The sequence below is a fragment of the Trachemys scripta genome, chromosome 11 (genome assembly GCF_013100865.1).
Source record: "Trachemys scripta elegans isolate TJP31775 chromosome 11, CAS_Tse_1.0, whole genome shotgun sequence".
NCBI lineage: Eukaryota > Metazoa > Chordata > Testudines > Emydidae > Trachemys > Trachemys scripta.
Window position 1 is genome coordinate 8,546,895 of NC_048308.1, and position 22,264 is coordinate 8,569,158.

A 22,264-nucleotide genomic window follows, 5' to 3' on the forward strand; every position below is an offset into this window, starting at 1 on the left:
GCAAAAAGAAAACACGCTGTTACGTATTTTCTTCATAAGAGAAAAGATCAAGTTCTTCCTGGGGAACTCCCATTCTGACTTCCAGGAAAGTTATAGACAGATTAATAGGGAATGGGGGATTAAGGTTAGCTGAAAGCATCCCAGCCTTCTTGGTAAATGGCCTATGTTGACCTATGTGCTTGATGCTAGTCTACCCAGAGCTCAGAGCGACTCCTCCAGGTTTAATACTACCCACTGCTCAGGGCATTCTCTCTGTGCTTGCTGCTACAGCAGGACAGATCTTCCCCTGGGCTTGTTGTGCCACTCAACAAACTCTATAGCAGGGGTAGGCAACCTATGGCACGTGTGCCGAAGGCGGCACGCAAGCTGATTTTCAGTGGCACTCACACTGCCCGGGTCCTGGCTACCAGACTGGGGGCTCTGCATTTTAATTTAATTTTAAATAAAGCTTCTTAAACGTTTTAACAACCTTATTTACTTTACATACAACAATAGTTTAGTATCAGAGGGGGAGCCGTGTTAGTCTGAATCTGTAAAAAGCAACAGAGGGTCCTGTGGCACCTTTAAGACTAACAGAAGTATTGGAGCATAAGCTTTCGTGGGTGAATGCCCACTTCATCAGACGTCTGATGAAGTGGGCATTCACCCACGAAAGCTTATGCTCCAATACTTCTGTTAGTCTTAAAGGTGCCACAGGACCCTCTGTTGCTTTTTACAGATTCAGACTAACACGGCTCCCCCTCTGATACTAAACTATTGTTGTATGTAAAGTAAATAAGGTTGTTAAAACGTTTAAGAAGCTTTATTTAAAATTAAATTAAAATGCAGAGCCCCCAGTCTGGTAGCCAGGACCCGGGCAGTGTGAGTGCCACTGAAAATCAGCTTGCGTGCCGCCTTCGGCACACGTGCCATAGGTTGCCTACCCCTGCTATAGAGTTTGTTGAGTGGCACAACAAGCCCAGGGGAAGATCTGTCCTGCTGTAGCAGCAAGCACAGAGAGAATGCCCTGAGCAGTGGGTAGTATTAAACCTGGAGGAGTCGCTCTGAGCTCTGGGTAGACTAGCATCAAGCACATAGGTCAACATAGGCCATTTACCAAGAAGGCTGGGATGCTTTCAGCTAACCTTAATCCCCCATTCCCTATTAATCTGTCTATAACTTTCCTGGAAGTCAGAATGGGAGTTCCCCAGGAAGAACTTGATCTTTTCTCTTATGAAGAAAATACGTAACAGCGTGTTTTCTTTTTGCAGGACCCAGCTGAGTATTCAAAATTAATGCTGAATGGAGCACAACAAAACCTTGGCTTTGAGCTGCAGTCCCAAGGATCAGTGTCCACATTTTACCACACCATGCAGGAAAAGTCAGTATACAGCTTAATTGTCTACAAGTCAGAGGGAAACCTATCAAGCCACTTAGTAAGTGAAGACTGAAGTGTAAATACAGTATCAATTCAATGGCTGAGATGATACAGTGGGGTAATGGGTTCATTAATTCATTCGCTCAGTTGCAGAGTCTGTCTGGTTGCTCTCAGATGCTGTAAACTTGACTTTGCAGTTAGCAGCATTGAATCTGTGCTCAGTTCTGCTGGTGATTAACGAACTAGCAGATTTTATGGCATCAGTGTTGCTGGGCCGTGTTTAAACTGGTGAATGCTGCAAGAGAGCAGAATAGTGCCTGCCAGGCAGCAGGGCCGCAGAAGATAGGGAAGCTGAGCGTCTGAGCTTCAATACAGCAATGGTGTTAAAAAGAGACTCTGGGGCCAGGCATAGAATGAAAACAGCAGTGGAATGTTTGTAGGTTTAGTTATTACAAGTCTACTAAAAACACACAGAAGGCCCATTTGTTTTACTGAACAGAACAAATGATTACTCTAGCTTCTCTCTGCGCCGGCAGCAGAGCCAGCTTGGGGTGCAGTTTCGGGAATTGCTGCAATGGCCTTGGAGATGTATATTGGACACTATGGGCCAGATTCTGATCACCTACATGAAGCCAAAGAAACTCCATTGAAGTGAATGGAGGTACTCCAGATTTGACCCAGGGGTAAATGTGATCAGAATCTGACCTCGTGTTGAAACACGCTTCCTCCTGGGATTCCTCAACCTTGTCATTCTGTGTTGCCAGCCCCATGCATTCGAATGCTCAAAATCACAAGATTGGCTGAAAAATCAGGAGATTATAAAAAACAATCAATTTGCATCTGAAGTTCATTTTCTTGGTCTTTCTGGGTTTTGGAGTCTTTGGGCTGCATTCGGGTCCCGTTCTCAAGCTTTTCTCCACAATTGTGAGCACTAGAAACTCGCTTTAAAAGAACCCCCAAAACCTGCAACTCTCATGAGATCTCTTGATTCCAGAAGCTGGGGCTTTAAGAAAAAACATCAGATACCCAAGGCTCATGATAAAATCACAAGAGTTGGCAGCAGGAAACTCTTGTCATCTTCTCCCTTAAAAGAATAAAGTAGTACTATGTTGGCTTGCGGGCATGTGCTCGGAAGAGCTTTGAGAGCAGCTCTGAACGTGCCAGGATTCAGTGCTCCTCAGCATCGCTTGTAAATTTTACGGCCAGCTTGGCACCTTTGCTGCAAGCCCTAAACTGCGCCTTGAATCACAGAATCATAGAATCATAGAATATCAGGGTTGGAAGGGACCTCAAGAGGTCATCTAGTCCAACCCTCTGCTCAAAGCAGGACCAATTCCCAACTAAATCATCCCAGCCAGGGCTTTGTCAAGCTGGGCCTTAAAAACCTCCAAGGAAGGGGACTCCACCACCTCCCTAGGTAACGCATTCCAGTGCTTCACCACCCTCCTAGTGAAATAGTGTTTCCTAATATCCAACCTGGACCTCCCCCACTGCAACTTGAGACCATTGCTCCTTGTTCTGTCATCTGCCACCACTGAGAACAGCTGAGCTCCATCCTCTTTGGAATCCCCCTTCAGGTAGTTGAAGGCTGCTATCAAATCCCCCCTCACTCTTCTCTTCTGGAGACTAAACAATCCCAGTTCCCTCAGCCTCTCCTCATAAGTCATGTGCTCCAGACCCCTAATCATTTTTGTTGCCCTCCGCTGGACTCTTTCCAATTTTTCCACATCCTTCTTGTAGTGTGGGGGCCAAAACTGGACACAGTACTCCAGATGAGGCCTCACCAATGTCGATGAGGCCTGGAGTTATCCGGGACAGCCACAAATTCAGGAGAAACATGGGAGGAACCAGGCAAGGCTGACTGTGAGATTGAGCTCATCACCTAGGCAGCGTCAGCTGACAGGGCTGCTATGCAGCCTCAGTTGGAATTTATACCTGCCCCAGACCCCCGTGGCAGGACCCGGGGGGCAGGGTTTGCACTCAGAGAGAGTCACCCGTCCATCCGGTTCACCTGCCTAGGAATACAGGAGGGGCAGGTGGAAATTTCACGCTTCAGAGCTGTATCTGACCCTTATTTTTCTAAAGCCTGGGGTCCAAATGATACTCTCGTTTACACTGCAGGCAATGGGCCAGCTTTTCCCCTGGCTACATTGTATGCTGTCAGTGGAACTGCACTGCTGGCACCGAGAGCAGGACATATCTCACCGTCGTGAGGGACTGCTGGGTTTGCCCATCGCTGACACGGGTCTGTGGGGCTTTCCTCAGGCGAGCCAGCCTGGAGAAGCTTTCTGTGATGTTCTCCCATCTTTGGAGCCCCTGAACTGTAGATAAAGAAATTAACAGCTCTAGGGTGCATTGATTACAATAGTAATTTAACTGGCCTGGCCTGCCCCACTAAAAGGCGATGTTATTTCCCATGTATCCACCATTTAAATAAATGCCGTTGTTATTTATTATACACGTGTTTACTGTCCATTATGACTGTTTATCATGTATAGAGCAGCAGATAGCACCAAAAACATGATAGGCATTTTATAGGCATGTCAGAAGACAAGGTCCTTGCCCTGAGAAACTCAGTCTAATCTAGAGAAAGAAGTGTGTGTGGTGGTGGGGAATGTAAAACGTTTGCACTACGTTGAGATAGACCCGTATTCTGATCACCTTGTGCATGGTATGGGCCACATCCTTGCCTGGTGTAAATTGGCATAGCTCCATTGACTTCAATGGCCGCAGAACATCAATGGAGCTACGCTGGCTGAGGATCTGTCCCTATGATTTTATTACCCCTTTGGGTAGGGACCGTGTTTTCCTCTGTCTTTCCCAGCCCTGAACACAGTTGGCCTTCCTCAAATAAAAAGAGAGAATATAATTAATCTTAGAATTGCTGCTACGCTTCTCAGCTCCAGGGTGTATTTGCGTACCCTCCATGTGTCCCCTTTGGGGGTCCTAACAAGGAGCTGCATAGAGTGATCATAAAATGATGATTAAATGAAGAGTCACAACAATGATTTGAGGGCTGGAGAAAATGCCTTCTAGTGAGAGACTTAACAAGCTCAACCTGTTCAGCGTATCCAAATGAAGATGAAGAGGGGCTGGATTACAGTGTATAAACACTTTCACAGGGAGAAAACCCTGGATACGAATGGGCTCTTTCATCTAGTGAAGAAAGGCATAACAAGAATCAATGGCAAGAAGTTAAAGCTGAACAAATCTGAATTAGAAATAAGGCACAGACTTTTAACAGTGGGAAGAAACTACCAAAGGAAGTGGTGGGTTCTCCATCTCTTGATATCTTCAGACCAAGACCGGATGCCTTTCTGGAAGATATGCTTGTGTCAAACATAAGTTATTGGGCTTAATACAGGGGTAATGGGGTGAAATTCTATGGCCTGCATTACTCAGCAGGTCAGACTAGCTGATCTAATGGTCCCCTCTAGCCTTAAAATCTATGAACCCTGCCCCCATTGGAGTCAATGGGAATTTGGCCATTGACTTCAGTGGGATCAGGATTTCATCCCTAGGGCCTGAATCAAAACCTATTGCAGATTTCCATTGACTTCAGTGGGCTTTCCATCAGGTTCCTAATTCCCCTGATTTCTACATTTTCCCCTGCACCTCGTTTGAAAGGCAACCATAGTAATTGTTTATTTGATTTATTTCTAGATTGCAGACATGGAAACAAAACCAGCCAAGGGGCTGACGGCTGTCAGGTGGGAATTACTTTGGGGTTGATTGTATGGTGCTGTCTAATGGGGTTTGGAGATAATGGAACTTGGATGCCCTTCTCAGCCAGAGTCTGAATCCAATCAATATTCCTGAGTGAAAGGAGGCTTCAGGTGTCAGCCGCTTTGGCTCAGTCCCTGGTGAGCTGTAAAATTCCCATCACACTTGCCAGGCAGAATCAGGTATTACTAGCAGTCCCCTCCTAAGAAGTTCAGAATTGAGATGGCAAAAAAAAAAACCAAAAACAAAACAAGAAAACAACAGCTTTCTTGTCACTTTGAAGGAGGAGGACACTTTAGCCCTCTATTGCACCTGACCTGACAGCACCAGGAGCAAGCAGGCTGGAAAACTGCACCAGTTAACTGGGCCTGTCAATGCTGCTCTGGAAAATGCCCAACCCACGATGATCATTCATCCCAACCCACCTCAGACCTGATTCTCCCCTCTCCTTCACCTTGTGCAGTCGTTGACCCTTGCGGGCCTCTGTCTACAGCTACCAAACCAGAATTCTCCTTTCCAAGCGATGGCAGGGTTTGACCTCCATGTGGCTCAGGTGTAAAGGATTATACAAGGTGTCAGGCAGCAGAGAATCAGGCCCCCCAGGGATGGATTCAGTGCCAGCACCACTGCCGGGATGGCACTGAGGTGAATGGGAGGCCGTCTGCACTTCCCCTACTCAGTTTTTCCCCCGGCACATGGTTGACCTAACTTGCACCCTTGGTGGAGTTGTACAGAAGTGCGGTGTCCCAGTTCAGGGTATTTCTTCTCAGTGGTACAACTAGGGCACCCACACTCGGCTTCCAGATCCCCAGCTGTTGCCTCTCTTGTGTGGAGACACACCTCTCTCCCTTCTGACCGGTGTATGCCCAGGCCAGAGAGTTGCCCTAGGATACCTGCTTGTTTTCTCTTCAGAGATGGATAGCAGCATAATTGCTACCGATATGTCACCACACAGCTCTTTCTAAGCCAGCCTTTGTTCCTAAGGTGAAAGCAGTCCAGAGGAAACATATTAAAAACCATGAAAGAACCTCCACGCAGGCTAATAAGCTTCCCAGAGTTCATCCCAACTCTCATGTGGGTTCTGGCAAGTGCAGTCTTTTCATACCTCGCCCGAGGGGCATCCTTGTGGTTACAAGTTCATCAGAGCTTCAGATCAGAACAAGCACACGATCTTAAGAGGCCCTAGTAGGTCAAGACCTCCCAATCCTCTCTTAAGGACTGGGGCCCACCAAGGACCAGGGGTCCTGGTCATGTGCTGGATCAGGAAGAAGGCTCAGTCTATCTAAACCCTGGTTGGTCTCTGGAGAATCCAGTTTGAACGAGTATGTGCATTTGTCCCCAGGGGGGTGACATCAAAGAGTTGATAACGGAGAAAGTTCATTAGCCTCCCCTCTCCCTACTATAGCAGGTACATACAATGTCACAACAACACATACACAATGGCATTTTTAATACTGCGTACCCCAAAGGTGTTAACCCTAATTCAATAAGGTTTAACTTAAATCCCTAAGATTTGTTCAGTACATTACAGGATACTGACAATCTGTCACATGCTGATCTGCCCCGGCTGCACCCCCTTTCCTCCCGCTTCCTTCCTCCCATCTCCAGAACGCCCAGCCCCAGGCCTGCCCTGGCCTGCCCCTCGTGCCCAGGCTGCTACAGAAGCAGCACCAAGTACTGTAAAAGAGGGTACTGATTTCAAACTCCGCAGTGCAAGTCTCTATTGGAAGGAAGGTATGAAGAAGAACCTCTCTGCTGAAGGCATACGTTACTCATGGCCAGATAGCTTCGTGCACAGCCCCAGTAGAGTGTATCATTCATTGCCTTGTGGGTTAGCTGAATCTAGTAGCACTTTCATAATCACTGTCAGTAGTGATTGAACATCACAGGGAGACATGCTTAGTAGAGCTGATCAGGAAGTTTTTTATTTTCCTGGGGAAAATTCTGACAAAGTGAAAAAGGTTTTCAGTTTTCACTGAGTTTTTTTCTTCAAAATTTTTGAAAACATTTGGTTTTGTTGTTTTTTGGCAAATAAGACAGTTTGATTATTTTTTTTTTCCAGTTTTTGGCAACTGAAAAATTTCAACTGTTTGGGCAAACATTTTTGCTTTTACTGAGACTTTTCTCCTGACCACCTAAATTTTTTCAGTTTTTGGCAACTGAAACAACATCATTTTTTCAATGAACAATCCAAAATATTGTGTCGAAAAAGACATTTCTATAGACACTTCCATGTAGAGGAAAAAGCCATTTTTTGTTTAAAAAAAATTATAACCAGCTCCAATACTTAGGCCTGATCTGCACTTAAATGTTTTGCTGAAATAGCCATGTCTGTTAGGAGCGTGAAAAAAAATCACACCCCTGACCAACATCAAAATGCAAGGAAAAACACTAGTGTAAACACTGTCATACTGGCAAAAAAGTCCTTTTGCTGGTATAACTTATTTCACTCGGAACTGGTATAAACTATCCCAGCAAATGCACTGCCAGTATGAACTGCATGTCGACTTGCGAGTACAGCTACGCTGGTAAACCCTTTCTAGTGCAGGTAAGGCCTCGTTTCCTTGGAAGAGGTCAAATCTCCTCTTGGAGCGGCCCTGCCGGTCAGTCCATGAAAGTGTCTCAGCAGAGATTGCCTGCATGTTCTAACAGCCAGTTCATAGGGGAAAAAGGGGGTGCAGTGGCAGTCAACTCTGGGGGAAATAAGGGGTTAAATTATATGAGGGTGGGAACCAGTAATCATAGAATAATAGGTTGGCAACAGCCCAGGCTTAAATGTTGGTATCTGGCAGGCCATAACAATTAAAAGGTAAAAAGTGCATTAGGAGAGATTGAGTGGCTCATGTAAAATATCTGGTGCTGTATTTCTCTGGATTGATATGACACCATAATAAAATATGGCTTCCTTGCAGGTTCATTAATGCTTTGGACCAAGATGTCAACGTCACCATTGGCAGAGAGCAGATCATCAGTATTAATAAGAACTACAGTGTTTCAGATTACACAACGTTAGAGAGGGGAAAGTAAGATTCCTTAACTCGGCTAAAGCCTACATCTGAAGTTCATTCCTCCCTCTGGCTAGGTGGGGCTTCTCTCAGGCTGATACGAAGGTCCTTTAGCACCATCTCCCAGTTTGCTCACTACGTTTGTAAAAGCAGACACGTCAGCCAAGTGGAGAGCAGAACAAGAGTCTTGTCCCATTCGGATAGACTTGGAGGGAAGCAGTGTTGTTACTCCACGGGGTGTCCAGCAGATCAAGGTCCTTTTGTATGATCTGTAGTCAGATGAATTCAGCATCCGGTCAATGCCAAGACTAGCTCTTTCTCCAAGGCTGTTACTGCTTGGGATAGATGATTAGGATACAGTGCGGGGTGGAGGGGGAATTCTGAAATTCATAATCTGGACTTCCATTACCCAAGTAAAGATGTAGCAGTTTGACCCAGTATCTTACTTTAGCTATTGTAAGGGCCAAGTCAAGCAAACCCCTTGGAATGTGTCAAAAATACAGTGTGTGACTTTCTTCCACTTGCCCCAAATTCTTATTCCATGTTGTCTGGGAAATGTAGGGGGAGAGAATGGGCAAGGCGTCCAGAACTGGTGTGTGATTTGCTCGAGGTAGGGGAATTGTAGCGATGGTTATCTGTTAAACAGAAGGACGGGAGAGCCTTGCACATTGCCCCTGCCAGAGGATGATAACAAGCGTGATTCTCTGTGGGGCTCAAGCTATCATCAGCACTGAGATCTTGGCACCATAGCCATTCGTATTTTGCACCAGGAAGTGCTGGAGCTTGGGTGGGAGAAGCCACGCTGGTATTTCAGCCTGTCTCTGCTGGGCTTGAGGTTTGGTAGCACAGTCTGAACTGAAGACGCTGGTATTTCTAAGGTGCCCATCATTCTAACACCCGTTAGGTCCAAAAAAAATTTGCACAACTTCCCCCTTCCTATGCACCCCTGCCCAAGAACTTTATTGCTGAGATTCAGCTGCCACTCTGGTAACTATGTCCAGCCTCTATGCATCTGAATGGAAATCTCACTTGTCCACAGCAAGAAGAACACATCTGAAGGCAAGTCCTGTTCTTCTGAAAGCAAATGGTTAACTAGATTGTGGAGGTGGAGAGCTCATTTTCTCAAGTGAGCTGAAGACTCTATGGGCCCTTCTGAAGTGTCTGGTCCACAAACCTTGAAGGAGCTGGATTTAATTTTGAAAAAAAAAAATAGATCTAGGGAATTAGGAGATCAGTGCCAGATGGAAGCAGAAATCATTTAAAAAATGCCAGGAATTTAATGTACCATAAGCTGAATTTACCAATACCCACAAAGTAGTCCTAAAAGGAAGGGAACTCAAAGCAACAGGAAAAACTCTAGAGCAGCCCATGGAGATTTATATGACTACAACTGTAGGCTATTCAATCCCCCTAGTCCACTTCAGGAGTATTTTTAATGGCTGTGTTCTGTGCTCTTTGTCTATGAAACTAACCAGGAAATACTGTACTTTGTCCTTTATCAAGATACAGTGTACAATGCAAAACTGAAGCTAAGGAAGTCACCCTGGACCTAGGCCTGCTTGACTTTGGAGCATCGTACACCATTGTTATAACTAACGTAAGTTACTTTTATTTTAACATGTTGTTTCCATGCTGCATTCAGCCCGTATCTGTCACTGCTCTTGCTCTTCCACTGGCAACGGTTAACTATTCCTTTGCCCTGGTAGGAATGGAGGAGTAGCCATTTAAAGGCATGAATTACATGTGGGTCAATGGGAGTTTAAGGAAGATTTTTGATACCCACCCATGTGAATTAATGCAGCCTGCAGCCATCCCACCACAAGCTGTCATTCTGTCAGATAAGGGGTAAGGCCTGGCCAGTACATTGGATGGGAACCCTCCCAGGAAAACCATGTGATCCATTAATTGCTCTTGGCAATTCCACTAAGCAACATTGTTTGCACTGAGTTAATACTGTACTAGGGGGCGCTGTGCTGCTGGAAACACCATCTTTTGGATGAGGCATTCTGGTCTTGTCTACATGTGGTCACTGAAATACTTTCCTAACGGAAACCCCTTGCCCGCATCACTTTGCAGAAACATTCTACCATGTCCCCAGACCTAACCTATCAATTTTTAGGCCAAAACAACATGTCTTGTGGATTTTAGATGGGGTCAGGGACGGGTGCAAAACGGTGAGTAAGGTTGGAAAGACCTTTCTCTGTCCTTCCAGTCCTCAGCTGGGGTCTGTGTAGTAAATTTGGGCTGTAACCAAGGAAAGCCTTTATTCTTAGCTGGTTTAGAGTAATGGAAAGGAAGTGTTCATGAATAAAACACCCCTTGCTGGGGTTTGAGCACCTTCCAAGCTATGCAGACCCTTTTGACTGATTGCCCCTGCTCAGATCTTCTGTTCTGTTCTGGTTGGCAAAGGCTAAGTATATAAATGTGATCAGATCAGTTACTATTTAAGCCTTTCCAGTGCACAGCCATACAGATAAACCAGGTCTGACAGGACACACTGCTCAGCTGTCCTCTCTGTCTCTGACCACAACCTTGTGATTCAGATAGCAAAGTGCCGTTAGCTACTCCCTGGTAATAAAGTCTCCCTATTGGGTAATTAATAGGCTCTGTCCATGTCTGGAAAGCCCAATGATCTAAAGAAAAAACTGCAACCACAAAATAACTAGCCGCTGCTAGAATGGGGCGTAGAATCCTAGGGGGAATAGCCATACGCTGTCATCTTTATGAACAGGGATTTATGTAGCTAACCCATAAATGCTATCAGGAGTCACACTCACCCAGTCCTTGAGAATATACTCTTAAGTCTGTCTCTGAACTCCAAGCATTCCAAACTTTATGCATTAATCTTTGATATGCCAAGTGCCTCCTATCTGCATTTGCCACAATAAATAACAGCATCATTTGCATGGTATCTTTTTGCTCAGATAACTTTTACAATTTTGGTTACCTTAACAACCTCACTCCGGTTCTACAAATCAGCAAATGGATCTTGGCCTATTTGTTTATCCTCTGCGAAGGGATGTTTTTCTTATCTCTGCAACTCATGTTATCAGTAGTGTGATTAAGTAAAAGTCGTTTTATAGTGTAAATAATCACGTTGGAATGAGCTGAATCAGATATATGCATAATGCTGCCCTCTACTGGATGGAATCAGGACTGCTCAGCTTCAGCTATGTATCATAGGCCCTGACAGCTAATGGTGTTTTCCGTTCATTTTACATGGTAGAGGTCTGTGCTTTGGAGGCACGAGAATTTGGATTCTATCCCTATTGTCAGTGCTATGCAGAAGAGTAACATCTGTGTAGTCCTAAGTGGACACAGATTCATTATGATATATTGGGCCAGATCATCAGCCGTGTAAACGGGTGCAGCTGCATTGACTTGAAGGGAGCAACACTGGTTAGCACTAGCTCAGGCCCAGCCCATTATTTTTAGGGTAGATGTTGCTCTTCCTAGACTGAGGATATGGAACTTAAATTAGCCGTACTGTGCAGGGGCACCCCCCACTCTGGTGGAGAGGAGACTCATGAGCTCTTCTGGGCTTGTTCAGCACTAATGAGGCGCACCTGTAAGGCTAGCTCTGCTTGCAGGGGAGGGGAGGGAAGGGGGAGTTTAAAAAGGGAAAACCTGCCACAGGAAGGGGGTGCTGAACAGTCCGAGACTACTGACCACGGAGAGAGATCAGCCAAGAGGAACACAGGTGCTGGTCTCACCGTCCCTGGAACTGCGTGGACCAGCTGTAGAGCAGAATGCCCCAAGAGGAGGGGCTGGAGGTAGATTTTTAATTAAAGGCAATAGACCTGCTGAAAGCCCAAGCCCAAAGGGCTGACTTGTGAAAGACTGCCACCTGTGCCTTCCTTTCCTTTCATCTGGATTCCCATCTCATAAGGAAAAGAGAACATAAGAATGGCCCTACTGGGTCAGACCAAAGATCTGTATAGCCCAGTATCCTGTCCTCTGACAGTGGCCAATGCCAGGTGCCCCAGAGGGAATGAACAGAACAGGTAATCATCAAGTGATCCTTCCCCTGAGAAAAGGTCCTTGTTGTTCATTTGTTTGTTTTGCTTAGAGAACCCCTTGTATTCTATGAATGGAGGTAGAGGGGACATAAACAACTTGAAGTGGGGGTTGGTGGGGACTCAGGGGAGCCCTTAAACTCGCCCCCCACACACACACACACACTTACTTTTATTTTTAAAATATGCATTTGGGGGCTTTCTTATTTGGCAAAAGAGATTGCACCCCTTTGCACACAAAGACCAATTGTTTCCATGTATTCCCACAAATCTATAGCACAGAAGAACAGAAATCAACATGGCTATTTTTTGTTTACTTCCTATTTTTGCCCTCCATCAGTAAGGGGCCACTAACACAAAACCCATGCGCTATAAACAGAGACATTTCTTGACCTACGTTATTAAGACCACCCCTTAAAATACTAAAAATGCAAGAGTTTCCCAAACCCTTTGCTTGTTTTTGCTTTTTCCTTCCTTTTTTTTTTTTTTTTGCAGCATTTCTTTCAGCTTGGACATTGAAAATCAAGGATGTTCATTTCACTTTTGTTTCTCCCCACAGTGATTGGCCAATATTGTACCAATGCATAAAAATAATGAACTAGCCCCAAGAGTTTCAGCAGCTCTTCAAGTAGATGGGTATTGAGGGAAGCCACGGGCGGCTGGAGAGATGGCCAGTCATGACCTAACCAATTGCAGGGCCGCCCAGAGGATTCAGGGGGCCTGGGGCAAAGCAATTTTTGGGGCCCCTTCCATAAAAAAAGTTGCAATACTATAGAATACTATATTCTCGTGGGGGGCCCTGTGGGGTCCGGGGTCTGGTGCAAATTGCCCCACTTGCCCCCCTCTCTGGGCAGCCCTGACCAATTGGGACAAAGCCTGGCATTCTCACTCAAAAGGGAGTTTAGCTTGAGTAATGACCAAGTGGAGGCTTTGGAATCTGGCCCCATTGTTTGCTCCTTCCTATCAGAGTGAGGGAATGAGTAACACCTTGCAGCAGTACCAGGTTGGACAATGGATTCAGCTCATGGTTGTGCTCATGGTATACGAGGCCCTCAAGGATTGTTGTCCAAGGTACTTGAATGATCATCACTCATACGCTGTCCTTTCTGGACTGTCCACAGTCATCTCTATTGCTCTATCCCCAAGCGGACAGGGATGGGGCAGGGTATGCTCAGTTCAGGGGCTCTATCTATCTAACTCTGTCCCTGACCACAGTCCTGCTGTGGCTGTCTCTTAAGGCTCTGTGCAAGGCCTTCCCATCTGACTGAGGTCATCTTTGACCTTCCTGACCTCTCCATTTTACCATCTCTTCCCCTCTGGGCAAATTTGTTTTTTTTCTGTAGCCTGAGTGGCCATTTCTCTCCAGGCCCAGCTCAGTTCTAATTATTACTATGAATTGTACAGCACCCAGATCACCTGTGGTGGGTGCTATATAAATAAATGAACTACATGCCATGTATGGCATGTTAGCGCGGTTGAACTGTAAGATGTAAATCGCTAGGGACGCTGTCTCCATCTGGCTTTCATCAATCTCCAGTTATTTTAAGGGGTTAGTGACATTTCTTTGGGGTCTAGTGAGCACAGAAAGTCTTCTCCCCACTTTTAGCCTTCTAAAATACACTCTCTCGATTTGCCTCCCTTTAGGGTGATTAAGTGCATCTTCTGTTCTACATAATATCCTTCCTGAAAGCAGAGTTTGCTGTTGACTTTATGTCAGTGTAGCCCAGAGTTTTCTTGGCTACCACTCAAATCTTTCTCTCTCTGAATCGGAGCAGATTTTACTGCAATCTAGGAAAATAAAATAAAAGCATTGTAAATGAATTTACAATAAACCATATGGGTCCGTCTGGCAGAGGTTTAGAACAATAATCCTCTCTTGGATCTGTGCAGCGGATTGTGATGAGTATCTTGCACTCCTGACTTGCCCAGAATTTTGCTAGTAGAGAGGAAGAGCACAGTTCAGATCCACCTAGTGAATTCAAGGGCAGGATTTTGCTTCAATCTTTAAAGGAAAACCTGTTTTTGGTAAATTCTGCATGGAAGCCAATGTAATATAGATCTCACACTTCAACAGCTAATCAACGTGACTTTTTATTTTCCCACTTAGACTTCTGCAAACACTATTGGAGCATGGAAGACAGAAGATATCATGGCCAACGATGTCCATATTGCTTGGCAATTGCCACAGTACCTGTTAATATCAGCCGGGGAAGTGATGTTCTCCATTACGGGGCTAGCATTCTCTTATTCTCAGGTATTGTATTGGGATTGATGGCTTGTAGTTTAGAATCCATTAGTCTTGACTCTTTTTTCTTCTTCTTCTATTCCTGCCTCTGCCACTGACTTGTAACATGGCCTTCGGCATGTCACTTAGTGGTAACATCGCTGTGCTTCCGTTTAAAATGGGGATAGCGATGTGTCTATCTCACAGAAGGGGTGTGAAGCTAAATTCAGTCAAGAGTTGAAAGTGCCTTGACTGAAAGAAGGATGCTTTAGGAGGGCAAAATATTACTGGGTTGCAGTTATAAGAAATTGGGATTGTGAGGCAGACTTGAGGAAATGGTTAACGTAGATGGTCCAAATTCTGCTCTAAACTATACTCAGGCAACCTCCCGTCAAGTCAGGACTGAAACAACAAGCAGAATTTCGGTCAGTTGCTTTTTAAGGGGAAGGACCCAAATGCCATAGCATCAGTTTCCCCCAAGATGATTTTCTTCTTCTCATTTCTGGTGAATATTTTATAGAGACAGCAGCCAAAATGTAACATGAATGACTCCTTTCACTGCTGGTGCAAGTTGGTGCAGCTCTGCTGACTCCAATGGACACCAGCAGATAATTTGACCTGTTATCTAGAGGTCAAATGAGCCTTTGCTGCTACTCGTATGTAAGCCCATTGCATTTACAGCTGTGCACGCCCCCTGCCGTTATTGGGGTTACACAGGTGTAATGGAAGGGAAATTTGGGCTCTAAAAGCTTACTATTTAACTCGTTCCTGTCTTTTCAGTTGGATTCTCACTAGAGAAATGGGGGTGGTCCTTGGATGTAGAAATAGTGGAATACTGAGGAGGAATAAGAAGATATAAAAAGAAGAACAGGAGTACTTGTGGCACCTTAGAGACTAACAAATTTATTAGAGCATAAGCATAAGCTCTAATAAATTTGTTAGTCTCTAAGGTGCCACAAGTACTCCTGTTCTTCTTTTTGCGGATACAGACTAACACGGCTGCTACTCTGAAACCTAAGAAGATATACTTACATAGCCTCTGTGTACAGCATTGGAATCCAGGTTTAGTGTCCCCACATTAAAAAGGATGTTGTAAATTTTAAGAGGGTTCAAGAAAGAGCTACAAGAAAACTTGCCTTGTAATGAGAGACTAAAGGAGCTCAGAGAAGCTTAGTGAAGAGAAGGCAAGAGGCGACTTGAGCATGGTCAATAGGTGCTTATATGGAGAGAAGGTATCTGCTACAAGAGGGCTAATCTAGCAGACAGAGGCATAACAAGGTCCATTCATCTGGATGTTGAAGTTAGACAAAGTTATACTGGGAATATGGTACACATTTTTAACCGTGAAGATCATTAACCATTGGGACAGTTTACGAAGGGATGTGGTAAATTCTCCACCAGTTGGGAGACTTTCAGTCATGACTGGGTCTCTTTCGGCTCTGATTCAACCACAAGGTATTGGGCTAGAGCAGTTGACTGGATTGGGTTGAATTCTATGGCCGGCCTGTGCTATGCAGGGGGTCAGACTAGATGATCATTTCTGGCCTTAAAATGTCTGAATCTCTGGGGCTTGCAGCAGTGGGGCTAGTGGGTGCACAGGTCTGTCCCAGACATGTCTGCTTTATCCCGACACACCCCATCCTGGACCAACTCTACATACATCCTGGAAAGCCCCTGTGCTCGTGACCCGGGCGCTGTGTTAGACCAGAGGTGTGCTCTGCTTGGAGGAATGGGGGACAATTAAGTGTGCAGCCCCTTGGTAATCACCTTGCACCGATGGGCCTGGCAGAAAGTGGCCATGGTAGAGAAGAAGATTCCTCCCACCTCAATCCTGTTTCTCTCTAGAGCACCCACCCCTCCACACACCTGTAACCCAGGAAATAACAGGGAAGGAAAGCAGCTGAACACGAAAACCAAGGAAAACCCACTTATGAGGCCTCTGCGTTGTTATTTTCAGGCTCCTGTCAGCATGAAATCAGTGCTCCAGGCAGGCTGGCTGCTCACCGTGGCCTTTGGAAATGTCATTGTGCTCATCGTTGCCCAAGCAGCGCCGCTGGAGCAGGTATGGCTTTGAATATATTACTGACCACGTTCGAACCGGGGTCAGGACATGGGCAGAATCCCAAGACTGGCTCTCTGCTAGCACAGCATTTGGTAGATTTAGGGCCCGATTATTTTCTTTCCAAGCACTCAGCAGCCTCATTGGCCGCAGCGGGAGCAAGGGGTTCTCTGCACCCCCACCAATCAGGCGGTTCAAATCAGAGACGGGCTGAGGCTGCCCTGTTGTTTAATTGTTCAGTAGTGGCTGGTGCTCAGATCAAGCGGTGTCTCTGGAGCAGAGGCAGCAGGGAGCATGTGCAGAATGTTGTATATACCCTGCCTCGGTGGGCCTGAGCTGCAGTCGCCTCCCAGAAGTCTGTTATCCCTGTCTTTTGCCTCGGCTGCCTGCACTCCACTGGTGGCAGCCAGGCATACTGCAGCCTCTCGGGGTGTGCGGATATCTCTAGCCCCACCAGGAGATTCTAGCCGCAGCAAAGGGTACTGCAATCTTCAGTACACCCGTCACACCACACAGCTGTGTCATTATTGGTCAGGCTGAACCCCATTGTCCCCAAGGGGTAGCTGACCCTGTTGGTCTGGATCAGTCCGGGTTGGATTTGGATATGGTTTTCTGCAGACTGTCCGTATCCTGGGGGGCTTGCAGAAAAGGTTCTGGTGCAGGGCCGACGAGAGGCAGGGGAAGCCAGTACAAATTACCGGGACCCGGCGGTCCGGAAGGGGGTCCGTGGCCCGGCTTCCCCCCCCCACCTCGTTGGCCCTGTTTAGCCGGTCTGCCCTTGCTGGGGGGCCTGAAAAATGTTTTTCACCAGGGCCCGAACCCGCTCTCGGCAGCCCTGGGTTGGGTTTGATTTCTAGTTAAAATTTAACACTAAATTCAAATACACGGGGAACAGAATAGATTTTTGCCTAGCCCATAAGCTGTTAGAGTGTATTCCCATTCATTGAAAAGGGTGGAAGCAGATAGGGCACACTCAGAGTAGATTCTGAGGAGAAGCCCTCATTAAACTAATTTGATCGGTCCAATTAGTTTGATCTGTAATCCATCTGTTTATAATTAGCATGGTATATGTAAGGCAGGCTTCTAAGTGGCTTACAAGAAAAGTCACTCACGACTTCCATCATGAGCACTCCTGGAAGTCAAGGTACTGCTTTTAAGGAGCCACTTTAAAATGAAGTGTGATGCCCTTCGTGTCAGGCACAGAGTCCTCAGAGTTGTTCTTTTTCTTCTCCAGTGGGCTGAGTTTGTCTTGTTCGCTTGCCTGCTCTTTGCCGTGTGCATCATTTTCTCCATCATGGGCTATTTCTACATTAGCGTGGATCCCGAAGACCTGCCGGAAAAAGAAGAGGAGAAAGAGATGCCCAGTAATGGAAACGTGATTAGCCTCGTTCCCCAGAAAACAAAGCTATAACATGACTGTCGGTTGGGCTGGTTGCTTTAACAGGAAGGAGGTTCAGGGGCAGGGACGGGGTTTTTTGCATTCTGGCCTCTCGCTCGAAATGTATCTTTCTGCTAAATTGAAAAAATATCCCCCTTTTCCCCAAACAAGGGGTCTGAAAATTTGTATAAAACTGCCCTGGAAAGCTCCCCTCGTATTAAAGGCACTATTACAAATAAATACAATATAATTTTAAATCTGCCCGCCCTTTATAGCCAGGAAATTATTTTCTGTGACTTGGCTTTAAATATATATTTAGCAGCAGGGGGAAGCATGTACACTGGACTCTGAGACAACACTGCTGATTTATGTAGGCATTTGGAAGAACGGGATGAAATTTACTGAAGAGCAATTTGATGGAATGATTGGTAGGAGGTTTCCGTGTCATCAGTAAGGTCGGGAAGTGTTACGTATAATCATGGAAGATTTCATCATGTGACTTCTTTCTGGGCATTTTGCTCCCATTGTTACATATTACAAGGGGTCTTGATTTATGGTTTCTACCTGCAGATCCACATGTAATAATGGGCAATGAAATGTTGCAGGACAAAATATCCCCCAGAAACTACCCGCAGCATGGAGCCAGTCAGTTTCACCTCTGCCAGCTGCCTGACGCTAAGAGAAGGATTCTGCTCCCAGAATCCTCTTTCGCAGGTCAGTCACGTCAAGTCATGTTCTCACACCTTTCATTCAGTATGGCCCCACCGATTTGGCACCATTCCAACACATGGTGGCCTCTGCTGGTGCCCAGCTGCCTTGCAAGCGGCCTGCTACTCGGAGGACATGTAGGGTTGCCGGGTGTCCGGTCGAAAAGGGAATCTGGCAGTGTCCGGTCAGCACAGCTGACCCCTCTCCACCCTGGCCCCTTGCTCTGAGGACCAACCCCGCCCACCCCGTTGTGCCCCAATTGGGCAGGTGGGCAGGCTCTGTGTCAGCTCCTCCCAGTCTGGCTCTGCAGGCAGCAGGTGAGTCCCGGGAGATAGGGGAGTGAGCGGGCAGGGGGGTTGGATAGGGAGTGATGGAGTGAGAGGAGTGAGCGGGGAGGGCAGGACCTCAGGGGAAGAGGTGGGGCCTCGGGGGAAGAGGCGGGGCAGGGGGCATGGCAAGGGTGTTTGGTTTTCAGCAATTAGAAAGTTGGCAACCCGAAGGACATGTGGCAGCTCCGGTGAGGGGCGACAGGTGTGAGAGCAGGAGATGGAGATCTGCAGGCAAGGAAAGCAAGCGCAGTCTGGCAGGAGGGAGCTTCATGGGGCTCCCACCCAGCCCCAGTAACTTTCAGCACCCCACCTTCATCACCCGGCCCTGGGCTGCAGCAGCTCCGAGAGGGAGAATGCTCCCGAGCAGCCCCTTCTTGACGTGGGGCAGCTGGTAAGCACCGGGGGCGAGAAGGAGGGATTATTCCTGCCTCACAAAGCAGTGGCAGATACCGGAATCCTGGGGGGCTGGAGTCCAAGGGGAGCTGGGGGAAGGTGAGAGTCCCCACTAGGCGCTCTTGCAGCCAGTGCACCTGGCGTTCTGCAAGTGTCTGGGCCCCGCGGTGCCCTGCGTGTGCCCTTGCAAACTTGCTCAGTGCACTGGGCACTTGCAGTGAGGCTGGGGCTGGCCATGCACATTTTGGCCCTGCTGGTAGTGCCGCGGAGCTCGCGTGGGAGCCCGGGGCAGAGCATGCTGCATTCGGCCTTTCCTGAGAAGTTGGCACAGTTGGGCGGCTTGGGGGGCAGCTGAGCCCAGCGCCCTGCAGAGTGCTGGGGGCGACGGGGGGCAGAGGTAGAGGTTCCAGGACTGGGCTCCACTTCAGGGAGCTACCATGCTTCTGAAGAGGCTGCACAGAGCACCAAACAATGGGTGAGGAATAAAGTGGGAGGCTACAGCCATTGCAGGGTCCGTGACAGGGCTAAGGCTGCGTGCAGGCAGGTGGGATTTATGGTGCTGTGTAGAGAGTAATAAGTATTTTGGGGCCAAAATACTTGTGTATTTTCTACTTAAGCTATTTACTGCGTTGGGACTGGCCATCAATGTTTACAAATGAGTCCTGATCTAAAAAAAAGTTGAGAACCACTGGTCTAATCTGTCTCATGTATGCAGTTTTTAGCAGGCTTTGCAGACTCATGAACTATTTCAATAAGCTACAATTAAAGAACTGGTTAGGTTTAATCCCATAGACCCTGACTCCTTGCTAAGTAGTAAAACTTTACTGAGCATTTGGTATATTACATTATACCCTTGCCACTTCAGGTTAGGATATAGCTGTTGTGAGGCATCTCATCCTATGCTTCAGTGGTTCCCCAGTGGGAGAAATGTTGCAGCAATTTCTGTAACATTCCAGGTATCCTGCAGAGGGTTAAACCAGGATGCGCTTTATTATCCTATTCCGGTTTCAGCCTAGCAAGGCAGAACACTGCACCAGTGATTTATTTGGCTCACTTAGCTCTGTTTTTAACTTCATCAACGGTGTGTCTTTCCTTTTGTTCCTCGGTACCAGATTCTGGCAAGAGCTATTTTAGCAGAACTGTGAAATAATTATCCAATTTTTCTAGCTTGTCTGAGGATGAGATTTCTTTCTCTGTCCAGAAATAAGCTCATAATTATTGGTCTAGCAAAACTGCCAGGGAGGTGCCCTCCCTCATCTGTGCCCCCCCTTCACCCAGACTCTCTCTGTGTGCTGTCTCATTTGGCAAGGGCGTATCACAGCATTTTAGCGGCAACAGTGCTCTCAGCACATTTGCTTAGAATAATTGCAGAGGAGGCAGATTTATAGTGAATAGACTTTTAAAGAGACTCTCATCTTTCAAATGCTGCAGAAGTCAGGCCTTGATCATCTGTGGTCATTGTGGCCCCAATTCAGGAAAGCACTGACACACGTGCTTAATTCCAGTCCTATTCTGGACAGCCCTTAGGCACATGTTTAACTCGATGTGCTTACGAGCTGTGTTAAATAGGGATGCTGTCCAGAATCAAGGCCTGCCAATCCCATGGCACTTTTCATGAGAGATGGCCAAATTACTTAGTTTTCAGATAATGGCATTCTGCTTCCCTACATTTCTTCTGCAATTTCAATTGGGTATGATGTTTGCCTTCAGTTCCTGTTCTAAACCATTGCATAGTTGCAATGGTTCTGTATATGTTTTGGCTAATGTTCTGTTGAACAGCTGCTGGGTTCCACCCCAGGAGAAGCTATGTCTCACTGGTGAGTAAAGGATATACAAAACCATCTATTAGGTCACCCAGCCCACTCTTCAGAGCCCAGTTCAGGATTATGCCCTTTGCTTCTTTTCATATTCTTCTCCTCTTGCCATGACTGTTGGTTCTTTCCCCTCAAGGCAATCTTCTTGCTTTCCTAATCCTTTTTTATGATACATTGAGAATCAGCTCAGCGACTGCTGAAATGCTCTGCTATGATGCTATCTGACTCACTTCTAAAGTGAAGCACTCATAAATGGACCTTCTTCCTCCTCCTCTCCGCCCCCCTCCCCCCGAAAAGTGGTGGAATGGAGGACAAGCTCCAGCAGCAGTGAGCAGACTCAAGTTGAAATTATTGGAGCATTTAAATTTTTATAAGCTTTGAATTTGGAAGCAGTTTGGGGTTTCAGGGCTTGTGCAGAGTAAAAAGCAATTGAAAATTATTGGAGCACTTTCCAAGGGAAGCGATCAGCAGTCTGCGTCCTGACAACGGATTTGCAAGAGGAAGAGTCTAGTGGCCAAATGAGGCTTTCTTAAAAGTCGCATCTCCTCCAAAAGCTCCTTTTTCAAATGTTTTTTAGCTCGTTGGCAGCATTAGCAGAGGATGTCGCACACTCTGAGTTCAAATTACAGGCATCACTCCAAACTCATAAAGGATCCATTTAATATGTGATATGAATCTGTAAATTTCAGATGCCAAATTGCACCATTCCAAACTTCTCTATGTACCAAGCCATCATGATAAAATGAGGGCAAAATAATCAGAGTTGTTCATTGTTTTTGTGTGCGCCATTAAAATTACTGTAGGCTCATGAAATGATATAATGAACCACTTGTACAAACCCGGACCTGATCCAGCAAGGGATTATTTGTATAAATTGGAACAATCCAGGAGGGGAAAAGGTGTGCAACATCCAGCAGTCAGCACTGCATGGCTCCAGTTTTACATCAGTATAACCCCAGTAAGGCCCTCGGTCTCCATAAAATGCATTAAGGGTGTGAGGGGTCGGATCACAGAAACCCCCTTGGGAGCTGCCACCTAATGTGCAAAGACTACCTCTGCTCCTGTTTTCCCTGCCAGCTCAGGACTCCAGCACCCTGTCTTGCTGAGCCAGACACTCCTGTCTGGCTCCAGACACAGACCCAGGGTCTGAATCACTTGTCCCAAAGCTGCAAGTTTACCTGAAAACAGCTCGCAGTAGTGTGCTTGTCTTTAGCACTCAGATGCCCAACTCCCAATGGGGTCTAAACCCAAATAAATC

The 22,264-nt window shown here is 46.5% G+C and overlaps 1 protein-coding gene across 2 annotated transcripts in view; it reads left to right on the top strand.

Moving 5' to 3' along the window:
* Positions 1-18,547, top strand: part of SLC15A2 (solute carrier family 15 member 2) — a gene marked incomplete in the record, with an annotated part of 62,051 nt that extends 43,504 nt beyond the window's left edge. Inside the window, 7 exon segments of one of the 2 annotated variants that reach the window (XM_034786408.1) lie at positions 1,251-1,415; positions 5,021-5,067; positions 7,993-8,103; positions 9,589-9,682; positions 14,209-14,355; positions 16,283-16,387; positions 17,619-18,546. In XM_034786408.1, coding sequence (XP_034642299.1) covers positions 1,251-1,415; positions 5,021-5,067; positions 7,993-8,103; positions 9,589-9,682; positions 14,209-14,355; positions 16,283-16,387; positions 17,619-17,795 — 846 coding nt within the window. 2 annotated transcript variants of the gene reach the window in all.
* Between the last annotated feature and the right edge of the window lie 3,717 nt (positions 18,548-22,264).